This window comes from Tachysurus fulvidraco, chromosome 16 (genome assembly GCF_022655615.1).
Source record: "Tachysurus fulvidraco isolate hzauxx_2018 chromosome 16, HZAU_PFXX_2.0, whole genome shotgun sequence".
NCBI lineage: Eukaryota > Metazoa > Chordata > Actinopteri > Siluriformes > Bagridae > Tachysurus > Tachysurus fulvidraco.
In genome coordinates, this window is record NC_062533.1 from 11,139,863 (window position 1) to 11,161,997 (window position 22,135).

A 22,135-nucleotide genomic window follows, 5' to 3' on the forward strand; every position below is an offset into this window, starting at 1 on the left:
TTCCACATGAACTGTTCACTCATGTTGCACCACTTCAGAAATCCAAACCACAATGCCATATTCTCTCTCAGTATAGCAGCGTTCATGGAGATTAAGCTTGCATGTAATTATGGTGTAATTTTCTGATGGAAAATGGATGTGGTATTTTCACTATCATCCTGCTTTTACATTGTTTGTATAAAACTTAAATCGTTAGCCTCAGTCAGTAGCTACTGAATGCTCAGTGTCAATAAATCCTAGTTACCTAGCAACAGTACTTTCATGACTTTAACCACTTGAAAGTGCTCAGTCTTTGCCGTCCAGCAGAAATTCACACGTTCCATTTAAACACAACGTTTACTACAAGTAACGCTTGATGTCTGCACTGCACGTAATTCAGCCTCCCAGAATTCATCTATCTTGCTTTTTTCATCTATATTTTTTTCTTTTTACTGCAGTCTGATAGAACAAACAATCAGAGGAACAACACTGGAAGATTAGAAGCGAGAAAAAAAAGCAATAGCATAGCACTTCTCTTGCATATGGACCCCTGCAAGTTCACTTTCAATTCACATCACTGTAACTGAATCCATAGTGGAGCTCCGGTTGTTCCAGCACACACGTACAGTGCATTGCCATGCAGCACACACCTCTCCCTCTCACTAACGATCCTATCTGAGCAGGCGGCGCGTGTGCAGTAAGCCAGACAGAGATTGCAGTAGGTGCATTAAAAACTTCTCATTCATGGCCATCTGATGATGTGGATGATGATTCAGACGGATCTCAGAGAGGCTTTCTGTACCTGGGTCTAGGTATCGTGATGAGACCACTATCCTGCTAGTGAAGCTGAAAAAAGGTGGGAGGAGGGGTAGTGGGAAAGCTGTCATCATCACCCTGCTCTTTGAAGGCAAAAAAAGTACTCTTTGTGTGTGGGTTTTGCGAGACGGGGCATTTTTCCTAATTACTCATCTCAGGTGATTATATGAGGCCTGTCTGGTTTCTCTCACCTCTCTATGCTCCTCCAAAGAAAAAAGGATATAGAGTACATTAGGATGCCTAAATTGGGACAAGTGGCTACTTTGCAATTACAGACAGGAAGACAGTGTACAGGGTTTTTGTAGAGATGGACTGGCAGGAGAAAGGGGTAGTGGAACAGTATTTTTTTAAAAAAATATGTATAGCATCATAGAGCTAGCTAACAACATTCTTTTTATGTGATTTTTTGTATGAGCTATGTACTGCACCATTATTTGGTTGCAGAAACGAAACAATATAGGTTACATAATAATAATAATAATAATAATACTTCATCCGATTTACAATGTTGATGTGATGTGAGAAGTCAGAGAGCTCAGTTACATCATTTTTCATCTCGAGTCATGAATGTCTCCATCCTCTTTTATTAGCAGCTAATTATCCAGCTAACTATGATGAGTGACGTCTAGATTCCTTTTCAAAACCGTGAACTATACAGTCGGTGTTATCCGCTTGTTAAATCAATATGTCTCTATGCTGAATGAGCTTAAGTAAAAACCAGCAGATACAGTGTAACTCATTTAAAGTAAAAGAATTAAGAAGTAAGAAGTGCTGCTTTGTTTACTGCTGACTTCGTGTGCAGCTACATTGAACCGACGTCACATGAAGAACCCGCAGTTGGAGAGAAGGAATTCTTTACTTTGGTTTGGTCTTATGAGTTATGATCTTTAGTGAAACACAGTGTATGGAAATATTTTCGCATTGAAAATTGCTTGAATTTATGTTCACTGATATTTACCTAAATGTGACCTTTCTGCTTTTGTGTAACTCTATAAGATAGAACATAACAGCAGCTTAAAAGCTAATAGTTCATTGTATAGCAAGTAGACAATAAAATGGCATTTGACTCAGTAACGGAAAAAGAATAACTTGATAAAAGTGCCTGTTGTAATATGATTTCAAGGACGCATCTGGTACGATTGTTTTTAATCTATTAGAAAAAAAAACACATAGATTTTGTTTTAATGTAATTTATCATATTCAGTAAGTGGTAGGATATGGGACATGGTGGGACATGAGACATGGTGGGACATGAGACATGGTGGGACATGGGAACTCTGCGGTTGAGGCAGAAACACACTCTGAACAGGACACCAAACTTACACACTCTTACTGTAGAACTGCATAATGTTCGATCGACATTTAGAACATTTCTCCAGTAATCCTAATTCAGAATAAAGGATTTAGTTCAGGCTAAATCAAGCTTCCATGACGTGTGCAGGAAACCTCTGCTGTTACGCAATCACTGTGTTTAACAGGGCATCGGTGAAGATTTGATAAAGAAGCACACTGAATCTATTCTGTCATAAAAGCTGGCTAGGTTGACATATTGTAAGCACAGCTCTCATGCAGACACACAGACACACACACGCAGATATGTAGATTAATGAACGATCAGTCTGTAAATCAAGGAGCTGGCTGCAGGGTTTTTTTCCAGACGTTGTTTGGGAGAGTCGGACAAGCAAGCCCACAGAATGAGTCACGAAGTGGGAGAGTGGTTATTTTTACCACACACACACACACACACACACACACACACACACACACACACACACACACACACACACACACACACACACACACACGCACATACAAACAAACAAAAAAAGCCACGATTCACCCAGGCCACTATGCAACTGGCTAACCAGAGACAGATTTGTATTGGGCGATATGAGGCAACACCTCCATTAGAGTCCAGTGCGGTCCCTCAAGCATGATGACTCAGCAAAAACACAGTGCTAATTATTCATTAAAGCCAAATGTCTCCACAGAACACGGCAGCACAAGCCTCCAAACACACGCTGGAACATATTCCCCCATAGCACAAGTAGGTACGGTGCTGAAAATGGCATTTTAACAAGATGAGTAATTTTGGTTATTCTTACGTAAATGGGAGAAGTCGAATAAAAATGGCAAATTATTGCGTATAATTATGTGAAGGCCTCTAGCCTTTTCTCTGAGCATGAGCAGCACGATAGAGAGAGAGAGAGAGAGAGAGAGAGAGAGAGAGAGAGAGAGAGAGAGAGAGAGAGAGAGAGAGAGATAGATAGGTAGGGAGAGACAAAGAGAGACAGAGAGACAGAGAGACAGAGTGAGAGAGATCCTGTCTTAGCTGGTGGTAATTAAAGCATGTTCTTCTCCGTGGGATGCAGTAGAGGTCTAGCTGATTGCTCCATGCCATTGCCATCTCTAAACGCACTGTGAATAAGACATACAGGAGAGAGAGAGAGAGCACAGGGAGCAGCATGCTGATTAAAATCATATTTCCTCTAAGTCTTGGCCCAATCTGCCCTGATTTGCCTTGCTGATTAGCACTCACTCACGGCAAACCAGGAGATCCAATCAACAGCCGGAAACCGGTCACCACTGTACATTACAGCGAACACATTTATGCAAACAAATTATTTAGTATGTTTTTAATGTCCAACAATCTACTACAATGGCCTAAAAACATCTCCACACCCTTCCGCTTTAATTAAAACTGTCGGATCGTGTGAATATACATAACATTCAATGTAAAAACATCCCTTCATACACAGGAGAGATAACTGACTGCATATAAAAAGTGCTTATAAAAAAGCTTTTACTTGTGCAAAGAAGGACATTCATGTGACTTTACTTTCTGGTTCTCCATATTGTCAGTGATCTATTAAATAGTAGACAAATCTGGAAAAAAAAATACATAATCAACTCTAACAGTTATAAGGAGTGGGATTTTAGTATCAAATTCAGATACTAGTCTTTGTCATATACTCAGAGATTTATTAAACATTAGCTTAGCCTGTCTAAATACAGCTAGCTTCAGGTTTTGCGGCAAAATGTCCGCAGCTACAGTTTCATGGCTTACTGCTGCCTGAGATGGTGCTAAATATTGTTTATTAGATGTTACCAAAGAGTTACAAAGCTATATCTTTTTTTTTTACAAGATTTCTTTGTTGACATTCAAAGTATTTTCTTTGTAAGTAACTAAGTAAGTATGGTTGAATGTGATAAGGATGAGTTTTATTTTTATTTATTTTTTTAAATTTTAGTAGATTTTATTCATATTCATGTTTTTACCTGAACATATGCTTATGTTATATAATCTTTAGTATTTTAAGTCTTTAAAATCTAGATGCGTATTTGTAAGTAATATAAACAGACCACAAATAGACCTCAATTGTGGAATCACCCAAACGAGCTCACCACCAGTCAGCTGGAATGGAAAAAACTGTGGTGCACTAATCTATATGAACAGAATTAACCATCCAAGCATTTTTAAATTAAGCATTTAAAAAGATTTTTGTGTTCAGGGGTGAAAAGGAGACAACAGCAGCACATGTACACACTTTTGTATTTTTGCATTCTGCTCGAAATATAGAAAATAACTGCCTGATCAAGGTGTACACAGCAAGTCAATCTTTTACAGACACACACGCACACACAGACCTGTGGAGAGAAGGCTTGGTGAAGCCCTCAGGCTGCTATGGTGCAGCGAATGTGCTGTAATTGGCAGGTGTGGTGTGAAAGAAGGCAAACAGACAGAGCTGCACTGTGGCCTGCACTGTGAATACGATATGAGGATCAGGGTGATATTTTCACCCGTCACCTGATATTCCGTGGTGTTTTCTCAAGTTAATTTTGAGTATTAAATGTAAGTGTTTCATTAATAAAAAAAATCTCACTGTTGTAGATATGGGTGTATGTGCGTCATTGGCACATAATAAGCACAGATTCACAATATGAAGAAGTCAAGAAATCAGCTGCTGTTTAAATTGATTCTGTTTCTTACACGTCCATGGCTAACGAGAAATAAAACTCACATGCCTGTTTTAAAAAGCAATAAAAAGGCCAATGCCTATTTCTCCCAAAAACATTCATTTGTGTTTAGTCTGCTTAATCGTGTGTTGAAAGGGTCGGTCATGGCCTGGTGTTACCCAACAGCAGGGATCAGTGAGCCAAAAGCTTTTCTTTGTCCATGAAATGACGTTCCTCTCCCTCCCTTGGAGGACATAGTGTCTCAGGGAGGTTTTGCCTCTTCTGTCTTTGTCAGAGAAGACTTCTAGCACCTCGGTTGCCATTGACAACGTGTTGGTCAGATCTCCTGCCGTTGCCAGGCATCATTAAGACTTGCTGGCATGAGCTTCTCTGTCTCCATGAGTAGGCCTTGTACATGGAAACGGCAATTAAAGATCCTCTCAGCCTGATGGAGGAGAATGATGCTCTGATATGAGGGGGTCGAAGGGAGAGGAAGGGAATAGAAGGAAATGGGAAGGAGGTGGTGAGAATATGACTTTGTTTCTAGGTCTATTTTGGGTGGATGAAGTGGTTGTGTGTTTAATGGAGGGTGACTGATTCATGCTGAGGATGAAGACATCATCATGGATAATGTTTATGTTCATAATGTTCACGGGAAGGCAAACAGATACGTTATTTAAATCAGATTATATGACTGTTGGCTTCTCTGATGGTATTTGACACTGAACTACCTCAAAGCATTACATTATATTATATAATATATATATATATATTTTGAGTTTCTACCACATGAAACTGGGTTCTGCACAACAACCAAAAATTTTAAAACATTATTGTCAATATGCTAATCTTATCTACAGCCTAATTTTAAACAGTGCTGTTTTTTATGCTCTCTTCTCCTCCGGAGTCTCAGGGTAAAGTCACCGTAGTCTGTGTTTTTGTTGCAAGCTGCTGTTACATGGGCTGTCGTGCAGCTTATGGTGAAGAGCTCTGGTGTTTGTGCTCAGATAGCAGATGAAAGTGAGAAAACACCATTAGCCTCAACTCACAGCTCTCAAGGCTGATTGGAATTCTTCCTGATGATTCCGCGAGCATCTCTGAATTACTGCAGGCACCAACACACAAACACATCCATTCTGCAGTCACCCAGAGTGAGTCAGGCTATTTGACGCAGGCAGTGATAAAGCCTGAAGTCCTTGTCAAGCTTCTAATTGAGCCATGTTCCAGACATCAGTCGCCACCAATCAGATGCTGTCTTTTTTATTTGTTTGTTCGTTCTGATGTGCTAAGCAAGCTAGATCCCCGACTTTATAAGAAAGCTTATGTTTATCCTTCTGACGTGAGAAAAATAAAATATCTCATGACACATATTTAAGGACACTAGACAAAGAATGTCTACCATCAAAGTAAATCAAATGAGTCACATTACATGTGCTAACTGGTTTGAGGAACACACGTGAGTGGAGGAGGTTTCATACAGACCAGGGGAGATGTCTTAATAAATAAAAATGTTCTACCTTATGGAAGTTATCTATGGTCACAAGCCCTGACTTTAAAACAATCCCTACACTCCAACCAGTTGGTTACCGCTTTCTCTCGAATGAAGTAGTCTTTGTTTTCCCTAGAACCCTACAAAAGCCAAGCCAAATTCCAGAAACTGCAGCAACAACAAAAAAACAAACATGGTGTTTGTCATAAAATGAAGCAAATAATCCTCTGGAATATGTGAAAAGAAAGTGGAAGCATAATCCCTATTACTACTAATAAACTCCTTCTTCACTATGTCCTTAACCAAAAAAATACTTAACTCTTTAAAAAAACCATTTTTTCCCCACTGTCGGCTTGCATAAATTATTTGGACTTTTTGGATTCATCAGAAGTTGAAACTTTCTGTAATACTTGTAAGAATTCGTACAGTCTGTGGCAGATCTAAAAGGTGACAAAAATGATATTCCTGGTAAAAAGCATTTGTGTCAAAAGCTCTGACGCAGATATTTGTCATAAAGTTCATGATGACTGATAAAACAGTATAATTTCCTCCATGTGTAATCAATTTATATGAATAGTTACGAATAATAAGTTTGATATTAAGGGTGCAGATAGATCTCGTTATACGCTTCCATTAGTATGAAATCACCTGAACTCTAATCACATCGCACTCACTTGTCTGAATTCTTATGAATTTTACATGAGACAAAGGGGACATGAGTGTTTTTGTGTATCATCCCTTATGAAAGCCCTAAACACTTATTATCAGTATTTGTCTTAAAGTCAGTTTGACGCACTACGGGAATCAGACGTCTGGTGAAACAAGACGTGTTCTGCAACAAGGCTGCAGGTGAACTAGCCACTCATGGCAAGACTGTCTTTTGAGGCAGCAGGCATAGAGGTTTAAAAGTGCAGTCCCTGTCTCGACCAGCCACCAAATAATGAGCAAGAGAGAGAAAGAAAGACAGGAAATGTGCAAGAAAGTCGGCAGAGCCTGCTTTGGGACTGTGGCCCACTTTATGCAGGGGAGCACTGTATCATATTATATGAGACAGATGGGAGCTTGGCAAGAATACTAAGCAGTGTTTTCCCCATTTATGGCCAGACTGAGTTCGCCAGCAGTGGCTGGGGTACAACTTCAGGCTCAAATGCATCGATCCAACCTGGTGAAGAAATGACGAGTGCTTTCTACATCATGCAACGTCCTAATATGTGAGAACATGGGCCAAGCGCATACAGTATGTGGTAGGAGGTGCCGTGATATTCACAAAAGGAATGTGCTTCAATACAAATAAAATAGAGAGTTTTTGTTGTTATTGCTGCTTTCAGGACATGTCTCCTGACCTTGCAGAAGACACACACACACACACACACACACGCACAAACAAATAGATACAGACATAAGGCACATTCACCCAGCAGTTATTGTGGTAACTTGATTTGTTATCGAATATGTGTTCGCTCACAGTGGAGGAAGTGGAGTGTACTGCTGGCTATAGATATATGCTTTATCCTTTAAACAGATTTCACGAAAGAAAAAACAAACTGACATTTATGCTGAAAAAGTCTTATTCACAATAGTATATGTTTATTACTTTTTTCTTCTTTTATTTTTTAAACAGAAAATGAATTTTGAAGAAGATCACTATCACTGAACACAACATAAGGGACATTTCAGCCAAGCCGCAGGATCACCAGAGGAGAGCTCCAGACACCGCTACCCCACCCTCACTCCTAATCTCAGGTAGCACTGCCTGAAATGCTCCACTGTGTGCTTGAATGGCTTAGGCAAGTCAAAATAGCAGAGTTAGAGTTAGAGTTGAGGAGTTTTCCTTCATCCAGAGCCTCATAATGACAGCTCCAATGAGAAATAGTGAGAAGAAACAATGCGAACATGATCCAGTCTGGATTGCTGTATGTTCACGCTCGCTCTGTTCTGCAGATGGAGGTGGATGCAGCCGAGAAGCGCCATCGAACACGTTCCAAAGGTGTGAGAGGTATAATGCTGCATCTGAACCCACTCACTCTCTTAGTCTCACTCACACACTCACTCACTTTGACTCACTCACTCACTCTGACTCACTTATTCACTCACTCACTCACTCACTCACTCACTCACTCTGACTCACTTATTCACTCACTCACTCACTCACTCACTCACTCACTCTGACTCACTCTCACTCACACACTCACACACTCACTTTGACTCAATCACTCACTCACTCTGACTCACTTATTCACTCACTCACTCACTCACTCACTCACTCACTCACTCACTCACTCACTCACTCTGACTCACTTATTCACTCACTCACTCACTCACTCACTCACTCTGACTCACTCACACACTCACACACTCACTTTGACTCAATCACTCACTCACTCTGACTCACTTATTCACTCACTCACTCACTCACTCACTCACTCACTCACTCACTCACTCACTCTGACTCACTTATTCACTCACTCACTCACTCACTCTGACTCACTTATTCACTCACTCACTCACTCACTCACTCTGACTCACTCTCACTCACACACTCACACAATCACTTTGACTCAATCACTCACTCACGCTGACTCACTTATTCACTCACTCACTCACTCACTCACTCTGACTCACTTATTCACTCACTCACTCATTCACTCACTCACTCACTCTGACTCACTTATTCACTCACTCACTCACTCTGACTCACTTATTCACTCACTCACTCACTCTGACTCACTCTCACTCACACACACACTCACTTTGACTCAATCACTCATTCACTCTGACTCACTTATTCACTCACTCACTCTGACTCACTTACTCACTCACTCACTCACTCTGACTCACTTATTCACTCACTCACTCACTCTGACTCACTCACTCACTCTGACTCACTCACTCACTCTGACTCACTCACTCACTCACTCACTCTTACTCACTCATTCACTCTGACTCACTCACTCACTCACTCACTCTGACTCACTCAATCACTCACTCTGACTCACTCACTCACTCACTCACTCACTCACTCACTCTGACTCACTCACTCACTCACTCTGACTCACTCACTCACTCACTCACTCACTCTGACTCACTCACTCACTCACTCTGACTCACTCACTCACTCACTCATTCACTCATTCAATCACTCTGACTCACTCACTCCCTCACTCACACTCACGCTAGTCTAGTACAATCGACTGCTTCTTTGTGATTTATATTTGGCCTTTTATGGCGATAACATTACATTCCCCAGCGCTGTAGCTATACCATTGACACTGATATGATTGGACAAGTTAATATTACTATGATGATGATATTGATGTTTGTTCCCTCTAATTGGCTTTTCTTTTCTCTTTTAGTTGCCGTGGAGACTGCAGCACAGGAGCTGTTCAGGTTAGTCTGGATGCAATGAAAGGTGCATTAAAAACACAGGAACCTTCAAGCCACCAACGTATTGCCAATGAATCGGCCGCTGAATATCCAAAGCGGACCTTGTATTATACAGCCTCAGCAAAAATACAGACAGCTGTGTACTTTTGATACAGTTCGATATGATTCATTTCATATGACAAGTACCATAAGTACAGTTTTATAAATAAACCTTCAATGTTTACAGCCTTTCGTAAGAGCATATGATTCTCCCAGTTAGTATTCTTAAATATCCCTGCACTCTTAATGAAATCAGGCAGAATAACAAGAATGAATGGATTGGTTTTCCTCAAGGGTGGGAAAGAGATTTTATCAGGCTTGCGCTCCCCTCACTTCTGAAGCTATAGTGCCACTTTTGGCACACTTTATAAGCCTTTTGTAATGGCAGCATCTCCATCATTAAGAAGTATTTAACACCCATGGACCTGTAAAAGGAGCTGTAAAAAAGGTTTATTTTTATATTGTCTTGTTACTCTAAGATGTCTTCAATTAAAATGACACCACCAAGGACATCATGGTATATGGTATATGGTGTAAGACACTGAATAGCCGTTGCCTCGTTCTCTTTGTCACATCTCTTTTATTTCTTCGCTATACAAGAGAACAAATAAATAATCCACGCTTTCTCACTAATGCCACCAACATGAGCTGCTGCCTCAGCAGACTGGTCCAGTGTAACACACGGGTCACTGGTCCGGATCCGACACAGATAATAGGCAAGGATGATTTTGGCAATGAGGGATAAAATGCTTGAAGGGTCGCTTTATTACTGATGACCTGCGCCATGCGAATGAATGCATTGCATTCTCGTGAGGCATTTAATTTTTTTCTTATCATATGTAAGACCAAGAACTTGATCTTCAATTGGTGCATTGCCAATCAGAGACAGAGATATATTAGTTTGGCTAAAAATAGAAAGTGGAGCATTTGCTGAAGGCTCTGAAGGTGCTGCATGGTGGTGTGCTCTATGCAGTCTGTGGTGGTAGAATAAGGAGGATTAGGTTAACGGGTCTGACCGCACATTCGAGCAGGTCAAAGAATCCAAATCTGGCAGCATTTCAGTGTTGCTTTTAGTTGGCTGGTGGTCTAAATAGAGCAGCCAGAGAGTGAAGTATGAAATATGAAATATGCAGCCTAGTGAGTCACCAACCGGGAGGTCACTGACAGCTCCGTAAATTTGCAATGAAGGCTGATGTGCCTTGGCTCAAATGCTGAGTGAGTGTGTGCGTGTTTATGTGTGTGTGTGTGAGAGAGAGAGAGAGAGAGAGAGAGAGAGAGAGAGAGAGAGAGAGAGAGAGAGAGAGAGAGAGAGTGCAAGTGTGTGCCAGCATTTAAAATTAATTCCTTCCTCCTCTTGTCTACAGCTGTCCCACACCAGGGTGCGACGGGAGTGGACACGTGAGGGGCAAATACGCCAGGCACAGGAGGTGAGTCACAGCAGCCCAAGAAACACGGTGAAGAAAAGGTTTACAGATTTTTGGTAAAAAAGGCAGAATTTTTTATTCACAGACTTTATGTCTCTTTGTCAACACATCGCAAAATTCATATTTTTCTATTTAAAACAGATTTTCCCCAGACTTTTGACAAACAGCTGACTCAGGAAAACTCACAAAATAGGCTTTTCAGCACGAACCTTTTAGATCTGATTTGCAAATTATAGAGGATGATATTTTACAGTCATATATATATATATATATATATATATATATATATATATATATATATATATATATATATATGAATATACTGTATTCGTTTGCATATTATGCCGGCTCATATTCAGTATTTATGCATTTTCATGACAGGGCAGAGATGTTCCTCAAACATTTTTCCTTAAACACTTTTCTTTAACATTAAAGCTTTTTACATTATTAATTATTCTCCATGTATTTATTTATTTATTTTGTAACTTTTGAATTAATTTAAACTTAGACATCCCTTGTCACAGAAACGTAAATCTACATACAGTAAGTGAATAATCAAGACGATTCGAAAATCCCAAGGGAGTTCACTACATTTAGACATTATATAAATGTTTAAAAAGTGTGATGTGTTGTTTAGTAATTAAAGAAGATGTAATTGCTGGTAAATCATTGTTACATAAGAAGAATAAGACATATTTGGACTGTAATCTCTCTCTCTCTGGATTGTTTTCCTACACCAGCTCAGCCCAGAGCTTGTTATTATTTCCTTATTTATCAGAAGAAATAGACTTCTTCATATTAATACTGAGTGGATATGAAATGCAAAAAAATGCAGACTAGTAAAGAACCTTCTCAGTTTTCTTAAAGTGATCTATTTTATTAATTTGTTACGTTGTTTTAAAAAGTATAGAAGCGACTAGTTTGCTAACTTTGAAAGAGAAGAATAAGAATAAGACTCATTTTACTTTCACGCCACATTTACTCCAACAAATCCTACTCTAATTAAAGTAGTGCTGGACATATCTGAACAACCGCGTTTTTGTTTTTTTTCTATTTAAAGTTTTTTTTTGTTTGGTTTTTATTTTTTGCAAATTTTATAATCAAACTTTTTTGTTTGTTTATGTTCATAGTGAATTTGAACATTTAAAAAAATATTGGTGGCAAAATTCCAATGTAGTTCTAGATAAAATGTATTCTAGATAAAATCCCTGTTGGAATTCGAAAGAATTGCTGTAATTATTTTGAGCCAGTGAAGAAATTAGAGGTGGGACTTCAGCAGTCAGTGCACACCAGCAATAATTTGGCTTATTGACTCAGCTCTTGAGCCAACGGTGTAAAGCCACCATCCAATTAGCCTGTTAGCCTGGCACATTCCTTAAAAATGCACGCTCCGTATGAAGCAACACAGTCTCGCCGCTCTGTGAAAATGGGAGCAGTAGATAAATAAAAGTGATGTTAAAGCATAAAAGCTTGGTATTGTCTGGCTTACCGCTATGCACGGATGCTCTTACGCGCCTCTTATTAGCATGTTTCAGGAACATGTGTGAGTCTGGCACCATTAATATGCTAATCAGCTTGAAGAGGGCTTTTGCAGAAAGTGTGCTGCTTGTTTCTGTATGTTTTTTTCTTTTTGTTACTCGCCTTTGCCAGTAGGCTTAAATAAATAGCGACTCAGACACACCGCTAGACCATGACCCACAGTGACTTTTACGTCAGCTAGGGGAGGACACGTTTAAATGTTTTCTTAGTAGGAAAAGATTTCCAGTCAAATATTGAAAGGAGTTCATTTATTGCCACATCTTGACATACAGTAAGGATGAAGAAGGTCCAACTGCTTGATTATTGCTCTTTTCTAACACCATGTTTAACTTGATGCTGTTTACTCCAGCGAGAAAATAAGGAGGAGAAGAAAGGAGTGTGTGTGTGTGTGGGGGGGGGGGGGGGGTGAGACTGATGGCTATGATTCTGATGTCAACCTAGCAGCAGGACCCTGTGAACTACGAGACGTAATTGCATTTCTGCAACAGACAAATGACAACTCCAGGAGACCTCTCACTCAAGAGGGGAGTGTGTGTGAGTGTGTGTGTTGGTGGGTGGGTGGGTTCATACCTGCATGTCTCTGATGAATTAACAGCAGTAGGAGGGAAGGGATTGATGCACCGGTGTTGTTTCTAGAGGCCAGGCCTATACGTCAGGGGCATCACAGGGATGCCGTGGCACAGCTGTAATGAGGACACTGTATCACCTGTGAAGAGTGCGCTGCATCTGCTTTGCCCTAGCCAGCCATTACAAAACCATGATGACAAAGCAATTGCTTTTTCTGGCCCTTGCTTTTCTGTATATGAGGTTAGATCATGGCAAAGGTTCTTTCCCCTTTGGAGGAAGGCTAATGTATAATGTATTACGAACACATAATCTATAGGGCTGCATTAATCCATCTAATAGCCTTTAGAGCCAGAGGTTTTCCAGCCGTGCCATGCGGTATGTGTATGCGTACACACATACCTGAGGTCTTCTGCATCTCAACTCTGCTAACAATTCCTACTGTAGTTTTGTGTATTTCAGGCAAACAGACAGCTACAGAGAGACTAAATCATCACAGATAGTGACTCATTATACCTGTCTAGTACACGTCGTCTGCCTGTGTTACTGAATATATTGCTGTATTATTGCACTTAGCAATCCAAAGGGGACGGAACAGGGATAAGAGGTGGTGAGGGAAATTGCGAGTTGCTTTATACACTGGTTTGAGCTCGTATTCATTTCCTCCGTAGCCTATGTGGGGAAGGCGGTTCTAAAAATAGCTCAACACAAAATAGTCCAAAATCGCACCTGCCTTCAAAAACGTGATTTTTTTTACATACTTAACTCAACAGTCATTTTGTTTCTAAATAAAAAAAAATGTAATTAAATTAAATTAAAATTAAAATTAAAATTAAAATTAAAATTAAAATTAAAATTAAAATTAAAATTAAAATAAATAAATAAATAAATAAATAAATGCTCACCTCTGGCTTGCTCATTGGGATAAATTAAAATTGAAATTAAGCAAAGTTTTTGAGGACACGCTTGACTAATAGGCTTAATATTTGTTTGATTATAATCTCCTAATCAGCGATAGTAAGTCACTTTGTCTATATTAAAGATATTTTCTCTTAACAAGAGACATATTTTGTAGTGTGAGTACACACTAATCTATCATATGCTACAAACTAATGATTAGACGATATCATTGTGGTAACCAGATTCCACTGTAGCTTCTGAACCTGTGTAATAAATTAACAAGATAGAAATATATAATATTTCAATAAACAAACTCTTTCTACTGTTCAGTAAATAGCTAAGAATATGATCAAATCAGATGTTAAAACCCCATGACTGTCTACCTGTAACAAATACATCAGACTGGTGGGGAATGTGTAATGGTGTGGGGAATGTTTTTACTGAGCCACTTAATATCAAATCGAGCCACAGCCTATTTGAGTATTGTTACTGATCATGTGTATCTCTTTATAGCCACAATTTTCCCATCGTATAATGGATTCTTCCAGCATGATAATGTACTATTACTAACTGTTTCCATGAACTGAGAGCTTAGTGTACTTTAAGGGCCTTCCTAGTCCATACCATGAAGAACTGAGTCTAAAGGAATGAGCATCACTGTATTATTATTATTAGTGTTCCCAATAAAGTGTCCAGCCAGGGTTTATTATTTTACATATTCATGAGTATGTTAAAGACTCATATTCAATTTGTCTTACATGTAGAATGTTTTCTTTGGTCAAACTGTGGTTTTTAAGTATTTTTGCTAGCAATTTGTTAGTCAAGAGAAAAAGGGAGTTGCTGAGTTGCCACTTTTATGCCCTGCTTTCGATTTCTCTTCAAACCCTCAGACTTACTGCAGCTCTTTCTATTTCTCTTAAGCGCTCTTCTCAATTCATTTTAGCTCATTATCTTTGTACATCCTCACTCCTTTGTCCTTCTACAACCCTTTCATTCTACTTCCCCTTGTTTTCTTTCTCTCTCACCCCACCTCTCTCTCTCTCTCTCTCTCTCTCTCTCTCTCTCTCTCTCTCTCTCTCTCTCTCTCTCTCTCTCTCTCTCTCTCTCTCTCTCTCTCTCTCTCTGATGGATGATGACTCACATGGACCGGAGCTGGATAATTCAGAGCCTGACAGGTAGCACTCACTAAAAGGATTGTCAATGAGCCAAAAGCTGGTGGCAAAGTCCGGCGAATGATAGTGTTAGGTTCCTTTCTGTCTCTTCCTTTCTTTTTCTTTTTCTCGCTCTCGCTCTTTCTCTCCTTCCACCTGCATCTCTCTTTGCTCATGTTCTTGACAGACGGAGGTATGTGCTCCACACAAACACTTTCCTCCTATGTGATGACTGCCGGTGACAGGTTTTCAGGCATCATGGATCTTTTTTGTGTGACTTTCTTCATAGCACAGGAATTTCCGGCAGCTGATATAAATCGGTTAAAGCTTTTGAAGCATGTTTTTTTGCAACTATAACTAAAATGAGTACCAGAAACCCAGGAACAGGGTGGACCATAAATAAATTTCTGAATGATAGACATATATAGATATAGATATAGGCATCTAATTTACACCATCAAGCTCTAATTTGCATCTTTGCACGTCGCAGAAGAGGAACATGCTTGTGCGGTAGTTCATTTCTAACCAGCAGCACGCCAGCAGATGGGCTCTGGACTGTGTGGGAGGCATATGCCATCCTTTTCTCCTTTCTCTTGCTCTCTCTCTCTCTCTCTCTCTCTCTCTCTCTCTCTCTCTCTCTCTCTCTCTCTCTCTATCTCTATCTATCTCTCTCTTTCTATCTCTCCCTCTTTCTCTCAGCCTTGAAGATGGAGACTGTGCGGTCTGTTGGCTTTGCCGCTTGTCAAGTCACTCTAAATTGCCAGTGCTATACATGCAGAGGGCTTGTGAGGGCTTGTTTGTTATCTCTGACTGGTATGTAATTTCCTCAAACTGTTTATTCAGCTGAGAGGTTTAGCCAGATGTCACTTTTATTTGGATGATGTTCATATTTAGTTCATACAATACATACGTGCATGCGTGCTTATGATCACTTGCTGTACAATCGCAACAGCCCCCTGTTCACTTGATACCCCCAACGTCCCCATACAGTCACCTTCCGTCTTCCCTTCATCTCTATTTTTATTGTAATCTACCTGAGAAGATAGTGAACAGATGGGCAGAAGTTTCAGGAGACTTCATTGTCGATGAAATGCTTATACACAATGTGACAATCTCCTCCTGCATGTTCCTACTCGGTTGATTGAGGCTGAGAGAAGAAGGCCGAGCCTGCGAGACAGACTGAAATGCTTAGCGCCGGCGCCTCTTTTGTTCTCTTGCTGGAGCGGCTGCAGAGGATGGGAGGGATGCCTGTCAGACTCACGATCACTGCTCTCACTCTCTTTCTCTTTCCCTCTCTCTCTCTGTCTCTCTCTCTCTCTCTCACTCTCTCTATCTCTCCCTCCCTTTCTCTCTCCTATAGCACACTCTCTTTCTCTCACTCTGTCTATGTCTGTCTGCTCGAATGGCAAATCCCACTCCGGAGGGGGCAGATCACCATGGCGACGGTGCCTTGGCACGCATGCCTGTGGATGCTGCAGTGTGAAGACACTGAGACTATGCGCTCCTATAGCAACTCGTGCTGGGAGAGGCAGTGGCAGGCCCCCTGCACCGAACTCCCGGCTGCACGGGAGCCTGATTTGAGGATCTACGCAATGCCATTGAGACAAAAGAGACACCCCGTTTTTGAAAATGCTCGTGGCAGTCAGACCAATTAAAGTTGATGAAAAAGAAGAATTTTTACTTGCCATTGTTCCGCAATGCAATTTTTATTTTTTTGTAGACATTTCACCTCTTTGAATGGAACAAAAGAATTTTCCATGGCCTTGTATGAGCTCCTTCAGATTATTTATTTATACTCATTCTCAATTAAAAAACACTGATTGTTCAAATATCTATTCAGAATTTCTTATAAATGCCTTTCAACAGTCTATAGGTTATGCAGCAATACTGTGTCAGTTGCTGTAGAAATTATGGAAAAGAACAGGCTCCAGCAAATAGTCATTTTTTGACATTAGTAGAGTTCATCGGAGCATTTGTCCGCCAGGAGTTGTCTGGGGCTGAAGTCATTATTTCTCTCAGCAGCACTGAAAGGCTCACAGCATCTCTGTCTCTCTCTCTCTCTGTCTCTCTCTCTCTGTCTCTCTCTCTCTCTCTCTCTCTCTCTCTCTCTCTCTCTCTCTCTCTCTCTCTCTCTCTCTCTGTCTCTCTCTCTCTCTGTGCATAATTACAGCAGCCGCACTCAAACCCTGCCTGCACTGCTTCCTCATTCAAATGTGGTTTAATTACCTGTGGAATTTTAATTGGCGTGGCCTGCCAGTGGGAAACGCGAAGGTGTGCGAGGTCACTCTGTGCGCCTCATAAATGCTCTCCCCCACACACACGCGAGCTGCTGGCTGCCTGCCCGTTAAACCCACCACCACCACCACCACCACAAGTGCTCTATGTTCTACACAAATGTTCAGCAGGCACACAACTGAATAAAGGTGGAAATTTCAGCCGCTTGTTATTATACACTTTTGCCATTTCAATCCATTTATAAGGCATTTAAATGAGAAATGTCAGCGGTGGTTTGCAAGCAATCACAGGCCTCACTTTACTCAAAGGCTGTATATTATTCTTTGCCAAAGGACTCATTGAAATCAAAACTGCCCTTTTTGTGAATGATTCCTCAGCATCTGTAAGTATTTAAAAAATCAAGACCCACTAGCAGCATGGTGGCTTAGTGGTTAGCACGTTCGCCTCACACCTCCAGGGTTGGGGGTTCGATTCCCGCCTCCGCCTTGTGTGTGTGGAGTTTGCATGTTCTCCCCGTGCCTTGGGGGTTTCCTCCGGCTACTCTGGTTTCCTCCCCCATTCCAAACACATGCATGGTAGGTTGATTGGCATCTCTGGAAAATTGTCTGTAGTGTGTGATTGCATGAGTGAATGAGTGTGTGTGTGCCCTGTGATGGGTTGGCACTCCGTCCAGGGTGTATCCTGCCTTGATGCCCGATGACACCTGAGATAGGCACAGGCTCCCCGTGACCTGAGAAGTTCGGACAAGCGGTAGAAAATGAATGAATGAATGAAGACCCACTAGCCAGTACAAATAATGCATATTTAACCTGAATCTCTGGATGTGCAGCATATTTCCTTCAACAACACATTTAAGAGGAAGAGGAAGATTTAACACATGACAAAAAACATCATAAAAATATCATATGTTCCAATACAAATGTGTTATTATAGTAAGAGTATTTGGGTAGCTAAAATAAAATGACATCTTACTAGATTAGACTGTTTTGGGTTAGGGTTAACTCTGAACACTGGAAAAAATGATAAGTTGTTGTATTTTATGGCCATGTGAAGAATATATATTTTTATTATAAGATTTTAAGATAAACTCCTTAAACCCCTTAAACAAATGGCTTATTTATCTTAAACATCTTTATCTGTATCTACTGTAATTTTTATTTTTTGGTAGCTGCAGTGAAAGTAATTAGGTCCTGTGAGTTTATGGGAGTGAAGCTATATTTTCTGAGCAGAAAAATGTTAACAAGAACAAACCCTTTTTTTTGACTCCACTCTTACGTACAGCATTCACAGATTAGTTTATAAACGCAGACAGACGTGAGAGTAATTATTATGAACCAAGGTTTTTCAAACTTTTCCTAACTCCATTAACTAAATTCCATGACACAACCTGAGTGAATACTCGACCCGTCAGATTATTAGTGTGGAGCCTGTTATTACCACTGCTGTGTGGGGAGTTTTTGGGAGCGTCTCAGGAGCTCGCAGCAGTGATTCACTCCAATCCTCACAGATCTCGGTTTTTTGGTGCGGCACAGGTCAGAGTGAGCAGCATCAGGAATGCTGCGCTGCAGTCAACTCATTCCCACAAGACCTGAAGTCCCTGGATCACAGCTAAGGTGCTGGTGTGGGACAGGGGCCCTGAGGTGGTGATGCAAATGTGTCACAGGCAGGAAAATAATGATTACACTAAAAATGTATACAAGGGTGATGTTTTAAGACATACACACTTAAGCCAGTGTTACATCCTACGATTGTTTGCTTTAAATCAGTTGCTTTTGGTCGTTGGTGTTCAGTGTAATATATCACAGTTCAGTATTGCTTTAATTCAGGACCTGTGAGGAAAATGTTTATTTGCCGTGAAACCATTGAAGAAAACTTGGAAAACGCTCTGTTGTATGTTAGATCCCTTAAAACATTCCCAATAAAAGACAATTATTATTATTATTATTATTACTATTATTATTATTATTATTATTATTATTATTATTATTATTATTATTATTATTATTATTATTATTATTATTATTATTATTATTAACATCTGGCCTGAATGTGTTCTGTAATGTTTTACTTAAATATACAAAACAATTTTAAAGCTAGTTTTCCGAAATTTATTGAAAATATTAACCTAATATATAGGAAGGAAATGATTTTTTTATTTATATCGGTTAATAACCAAATTATTTAGATTATTAACTGATACATATAATCCTAATCCAATTATTTCCGTAAGCATCTGACAATTTATAATCGCCATAGCAACACCCAACCACACAAGTACTGTACACTCTCTGATGCACTCTTATGTACAGTGTATATAATGTAGTGCATGAATGTAGAGAGACATATAAGAGTAATTACTGTATAGTGTCTTCAGGGCTTTAGTGGGATGAGTTTTAGACCCAGCAGAAAAATTAGCCTCATTATTTAAATGTGTTCAATTATATACCTTTTTATTCCTGACCATTCCACCTACAGGGACATTACTGATAAAGGTTGTTTTTTTTACAGTTGTTGAATTATTAGATTGAACGTATTTTAATTAAATATTTAAATTAGCTAATAACGATAAGATCTGAATGATAAACATAATCATTTTGATAATGTTGGGTTGTGATTACCATTGCATAAAAAAACCCCAGAACCATCCCCTGGTTGTGTGATGTGCTCCATGTTTATGAATCACTTTGAGCTATGGATCTAAATTGAAAAAGATGAACCTAAATCCTGCCGATCCAGAGTCGTAGTCGAATGCTGATTCACCACCGAGAGAGCAGAACCTTCAACCCTCTTGGCAAGCCACAAACAAGTCCTCTCAGACAGAAATGGGATAATTAATTTTATGAATTCCACATTTAAGCCACATAATTGTGCATGCTGTTTTGGGCCAATTAAAGTGGAATTTCTCAACAGCTAACGATAATTATGGGATTTGTGTAATTGAGGGCTGTTTGGATGACTTTAGCTTACTCCATTTTGGTTTTGCAAATGCGGATGGACAGATTCAGGAATCTTGAGGCAAGTGAGTTTGTACTGTTGTTATGAAAAAACGCTTGCTTTTTGGCCAGACGGTGTAAAACATCTTGCGTTAAAATGAGTTCTGTTTTGTTTTATGATGACTCAATAGAAAAAACCCTTATCCTTCCTGGTGTTTGCATGCCTGCTGCAGTGTTTATGGATGCCCTTTGGCTAAGAAGAGGAAAGGCCAGGAGAAACCGCCACAGGAGCCGGCTACCAAACGGCAACCATTTCTAAGCATGGCAGATGGAGAACCGGTGATATATGACAACTACGAAGCTATGGAAGAGAGCGAGGAGCGAGAACAGGAAGAGTTAGATGAAGACGTGGAGGAAGAGGAGGAGGATGGAGAAGATGGAGACGACGAAGAAGAGGAGTGCTCTGAGGACAATGACGAGGCCGGCGAGGAGGAAGATGAGGAAGACGAAGAAGAGGAAGATGAAGGAGAGGTGGAGAGGGAGGAGGTAGAGCAGATGGAGGAAGAGGTGGAGGAAGATGAGGAGGTGGTGGACCAGGACGGAGATGACGAACAAGAGGAGGAGGGAGAACAGGAAGAGGAAGATGAAGATGAGCATGATGAAGAGGATGAATATGAAGAGCATTCTCATCATCAAGGTTAGTCATTTCTGCTAGTGTATAAAAAAAAATCTGACGTATATATAATTTATTTCATTTATTTATTTCTTTACTTAGCACTGAGATTTTTACTTAATGCTAAAAAAAGAGATTTTCACTCTGCTTTCCAGTGTGATTGATTTTAAATTAAACAATGTCTATGAGGTTAAACTCAGATTTAATTTGAGCGTGTTTACATCTTGGAATAACATATGCAGAGTCAGGAACTTGGCTGCTTGTTTGGTTCTTGGCTGTCTGTGCTGCTTTGCATAATTAATTCATGCAGAATCAAGAAATTCAAAGGCCCAGAGTTGATTTCAGATATTTACATCTGGAATGTGTTGCTACTGTCTCTAGACATGTCGCTCAAAGACGTGTCGATGTCAGTACTATAGAAACGCTCAGTCACACTGTCACCCTGCTAGACTCAACATGCTATTAATTGACTTCTTATTCAAGAAATCCGAATGTAGCAGCTAAATTCATTCAATAATAATTCTTTTATTCATTAATTTTCCTGAATGTGAAAGTTTTTGTTTCAGGACACATAATTGACTGAAGTACAATTGAATCGTTCCACAGTCTGTGCTGGCTGAGCAGCACTTAGCATTCTGACTACAGTGCGGCTGAGAACAGGGAACATCCCTTTTACTCCCCTCTTGAACTCGTGAAGCCACTGATTGCTTAGTATGCATCTCGGCCTCATACTCAGACTTCCTCCATTGTTTTTGACAGTCTGTTCGAAAACAGTGGCGAGAGGGGAACTCTCCACGTTATTAACTTTGTCTCCTTTCACATGCACACTGCCATTTTACAGGTGTCAGATACATTCAGCTCCCCCTTGCCGTGGTAACCGGCTCCTCCTGAGGTTATTTCTGGCTCTAGAAGCAGAGCATCGCATCCTCCACTTATCCCTGCAGTCTCATCCTCCTGTGTCCCAAATACGTGCAATATTAAAATCCCTAAAGGAGAAATGAGAGATTTTCAGCATTACTTTCCTCACAGTTTCTTTAGCAATAATTGATGTG

General features: G+C 40.1%; 1 protein-coding gene across 14 annotated transcripts in view; it reads left to right on the plus strand.

Moving 5' to 3' along the window:
• myt1la (myelin transcription factor 1-like, a) overlaps nucleotides 1-22,135 on the plus strand; it is a 47,555-nt gene that overhangs the window by 4,904 nt on the left and 20,516 nt on the right. For 8 of the 14 annotated variants that reach the window (XM_027166324.2, XM_027166323.2, XM_027166322.2 and 5 more), the window contains 5 exons: nucleotides 7,863-7,984; nucleotides 8,183-8,237; nucleotides 9,595-9,628; nucleotides 11,029-11,091; nucleotides 20,602-21,107. In XM_027166324.2, coding sequence (XP_027022125.1) covers nucleotides 8,183-8,237; nucleotides 9,595-9,628; nucleotides 11,029-11,091; nucleotides 20,602-21,107 — 658 coding nt within the window. In that variant the 5' untranslated portion in view covers nucleotides 7,863-7,984. The remainder of the gene's footprint in view (nucleotides 1-7,862; nucleotides 7,985-8,182; nucleotides 8,238-9,594; nucleotides 9,629-11,028; nucleotides 11,092-20,601; nucleotides 21,108-22,135) is intronic. The other 6 variants (XM_027166326.2, XM_027166331.2, XM_027166334.2 and 3 more) reach the window with 3 other exon arrangements.